Here is a 4,262-nt window from a genome sequence, read left to right on the forward strand (position 1 = left end):
TAAATAGTGCTCCTATTTCGCAATAAGAACGAATTATTTATCAAAAAGTAATCAAGAACTATCACCTAGAGGGTATCCTGCGACACACTTAAGCTAAATCTGTAAGAGAAAATTCCAATTAGTAAAGAAATTAATTTGAAAAATTACCTTAATACATAGTTATTTTATTTCGATGCCCTTTTCCCTATTAATAATCTAATAAAGAGCGTCTCGGAAAATGCAATTATCCAAAGGCCTCGAAATTTTCCAATAGACGTCTACCGTGAGACACCCTGTATATTGTCTGTCGTCTGTATTGATGATGCTGGAATAAAATAAGTATGTACCTATGTACGTACTGTATACTCCGTGATATTTCTGACATATCTATTAATACATAAATCATCTATAATTTTTCTCGACAAGTTGATACCCGGATATCTTACCAAGTATTGACAAGTACTTATCTACTTTTTTATAGTCTAGCGACAGATAATTTGATAAACATCTTCGGTCTACATATTAAATAATTTTGATTAATTTGGATGGATTTTACTACTAGGCAATTTAAATTATTTGATGAACACATGAGAACTCAATTATTACATACGAACACGAATTAACCAATACGCAAGTCATCGAGATATGTATTCCAAATAAAGGACCAAAAACATTTATCAAATTACCCATAACTTGATACGGGCAGAGTAATCGAGTTACTCTGTCTGATAGCGCTCTACTTTTAGATAAATTATTGAAATTTATCGGTAGTCTCGAATTGTCAGTCGCTGCAAAGAAATACAATATGAACTTGAAAAATTTTGTGTGTTTGCTGTTAGTGTTAGATTTGACAGTAAATAAAATTGTTTGTTATAATATTCTAGTTGTATTTGGGCATCCAGGCAAAAGTCATTACGATGTTTTCGAAGACATGTTTCGAGCTCTGGCAGAAAGAGGCCATAAATTGACAATTTTAAGCCATGTAAATAGTCCGCATCATGAAAACATTCGGGTAAATTTCTCAGTTATAGCATATAAAATTTGAAGCAGGTTCAAGCAATTCATGTTTTGCTTCAAAGTTGAAACTAATTTTCGTAAATAATGTACCTAGGATAGAATAGTATAATATTCCTCTATTATTATAGCTCTTTAGTGCGGCGTACAGTGAAAATATGTGGTGGTAGTAGACATCAAATTAATTTGCTTTTAAATTTTGTAACTTTTAGCATATACTGTTTCGAGATTCAGAACCACTGTTACATGATGTAAGTATTACTGAATCCCGAGGAAAAGGATTCACGTACATGGTCGACCAGCTTAATATGCTTTCAAGATTTGGTAGCCGGAATTGTAAGCGTGATTTGCAAAGTCCTCAATTTCAATCATTTTTGAAGGAAGAACATGAATATGATTTGATCATTGGAGAAATGTTTAATACTGTTTGCTACGACGGACTTGCGACTAAATACAATGTGCCGTTTATAGGTAAGAGATTTTAAAATTTATTTTATCATGACTAATTTGTTAGATTTTTATACAAAAATGACAATTTTTAATGGAAAACTTGCAGCATTGACGCAATTCTTTTCTAATAAGCGACGAAAACTATGGCCTGCTAAAAAAGGATAAAGTCGTCGTAGAAATATTTTAGGCTTCGACGAGTAATTAAATTTTTATTAAACATTAGAATCAATTTGAATTTATACAGGGTGTCCCGTAATTAGGTGGCCAAACTGAAACAGTGAAATCAGCAGAATTGGAGATTTCAGTAATATTTGGTCCACTTTTCCATAACACCGTTTGCTTCATGATGCGAAAAGTTCAATTTGTTGATTCAACAACGATCAAAAGTTTCAAATTTTTGTTTAACTCCACTTTAACTTGGATGGTTTTTTAAATTTATCGTCAAGTTTAAAAATCTGGGAAAAATCATTAGAAGTTGGGATTTAAATAACATTTAGTCTACTTTTCGCTAAAACCCTTTTATTTATCGTGCGAAAATTTCAGTCGGTTGATGAAAGTGGTTTGGGAGACACGAATTTTTTATTAACTGCATTTCAAGTTGTACAGGTTTCTTTTTATTTGTCGACGAGTTTAAAAAGTTCTGGAAAACCAGCAGAAGTGTTGATTTTAGTGAAATTTGCACGGCGTTTCGATAAAACCTTTTCCTTTGTGGTGTGAAATTTTCAGTTTGTTGATGTGTTGTTGTTGAAGTGTTTTGGGAGTTACAAATTTTTGCTTAAGTGCACTTCAAGTTGTTTTTTTTATTTCTAGTCGAGTTTAAAAATTTTTGAAAAATCAGCGGACGTGGGGATTTTAGTGAAATTTGCGCTGCGTTTTGATAAAAGCTATTTTTTTATTGTGCGAAATTTTAATTTGTTGATATAAGTGGGTTGGGAGTTACAAATTTTTGTTCAACTGCACTTCAAGTTGTACAGTTTTTTTTTAAATTTATCTTCTTCTAGAATTTTGCGTACAGTTGTACCTGTATCAAGGGTATTATCTCAAATTAAACTAGACTTTATTATCTACAACTTTTATAATCAATGTTTTTTCTTAAATTTCAAATTAGATTTGATAAGTATATCTATTGAAAAAGAATTTAAAAAAATACTCATTGATCTCGATCCTTACAGTTTGAGTGACTATTTGCAAATGTTATATGCAGTTGGTTGCGACCGGGGAGTTAATAATTTGTTATCCCAGATGTAAACAATTTGTTATCTTAATACTATTTTAGTGTTGTGAACATATAATTTTAACGAACGAAAATCAATGCTATTATCATTACTGTTTTTGAAAAAAAAAGTTGAAAAATGTCATTCGGTTGTATTAAGTCAATTTAATTTATTTAAGACTTTGACCATACATTTCCTGGCAAACTAGTAGCAAAGAATTTTTGATTGAAACTTAAGGTTGTGTAGACAAATTAAATGTTAGAATGCGAACCAAAATTGTTTTTTGAAAACATTTTTTAAAATTTAAGGCGAGGAAACTAAATAATATTTTAAATGGTAATGAACTAAATTTGATAAAAACATGCAATGTTACTTGAATTTACTAAAATTCTAAAAAATAAATAAATAAATCTCAAAACAGACCAACATTAACTAACAAAACAGACCAAAACTAAAACTGAGCGAAAACTAACTGAAAGCAAGTTAATGAAAAATAGAAAGTAAAACAGGTAATATTGCTAAGATACTAAAATAATGTAGCAAACAGTTAGTAAAATAAAACTTTGAATTGAACTCGTCATCATGAAATCACATGTACTTTTTCTTTATGTTTCAACTGTTTAAATGAAGCTGAAATTAAATATGGAAAGCCAACTGACAAAACAATGTCAATTACAAAATGGCTTTAAGTGTCCCTAATAAAACCCGAGAAAAATCAATTAAAAAGATAAAAATTAATCTGCATAACATAAATTAATTTTGTAATTTTTTATTACTATTGTTATTTTTTTTATTTGTTTATAATAATCAATCAAACATAAAATAAAAACATAAAAATCAATAATGTTATTGAAAATGACCACAGACACATTGTATAGCTTATACACATGTTGGATCATAACAAGTTAAAATTTAAAGCTCTCAAAAATAATATTAACTTTTCAAATAAACATGTATCGAAAAATGCTCCCTAACGGAGCCAGCCTTCTTGAAGAGGGTCCAGTAGTGGGGTATTTCGCAAATTATGTCTAAACGGTTGAACTTCAATACGTAAATTTTAAAATCTTTAATAATTTTGATATGCTGAATCTAGATTTGAAATTAAAAATGTCAGAATTTCATGATAGACGTATCATTTGGGGGGGTAGAAGTATAAAAAAGCTCCTTTTAAGAGACTATAAATCAACCTTTTTTCTACAAATTGTGGAAACCTGAAGTATTCTACGAAGAAAAGGACCTCTTAATGTACTTCGTTCAGGCGCACCATTTTCCAACTAAATGACTTAAAAATATCAGTGCTATCCAAACAGATTTTATATTTAAAGGTAATATTATTATCGACACTAATTTACTGGAGTAAATATTCAAACAAATTTCCAATTTCTTGAATGCACAATCTGGACCTTTTCCAAATAGGTTGGGTGGCACGGAGAATTTCAAAAGTGGTTTGTTTTATTTGATTTCCGGCCGCGCAAATCCGCCTTAATTTTAATTAATTTTAATTAAATTAGATAATTTTGTTCACAACGCACATTGTAAAAGTAAGCTTGAATTTGCGTACATTTGTTTGCATTTTTTTGCAACATCTGCAGCCTGTGACATTTT

General features: G+C 29.9%; 1 protein-coding gene across 1 annotated transcript in view; it reads left to right on the top strand.

Annotated features, from left to right (window-relative positions):
* The first annotated feature begins 663 nt into the window (after positions 1-663).
* LOC109534167 (UDP-glycosyltransferase UGT5) overlaps positions 664-4,262 on the top strand; it is a 22,814-nt gene continuing 19,215 nt past the window's right edge. The window contains exons 1-2 of the mRNA XM_019899742.2: positions 664-991; positions 1,206-1,464. Coding sequence (XP_019755301.1) covers positions 785-991; positions 1,206-1,464 — 466 coding nt within the window. The 5' untranslated portion in view covers positions 664-784. The remainder of the gene's footprint in view (positions 992-1,205; positions 1,465-4,262) is intronic.

Source organism: Dendroctonus ponderosae, unplaced genomic scaffold (genome assembly GCF_020466585.1).
Source record: "Dendroctonus ponderosae isolate FM_Combo_2020 unplaced genomic scaffold, Dpon_F_20191213v2 Dpon_F_20191213_1, whole genome shotgun sequence".
NCBI lineage: Eukaryota > Metazoa > Arthropoda > Insecta > Coleoptera > Curculionidae > Dendroctonus > Dendroctonus ponderosae.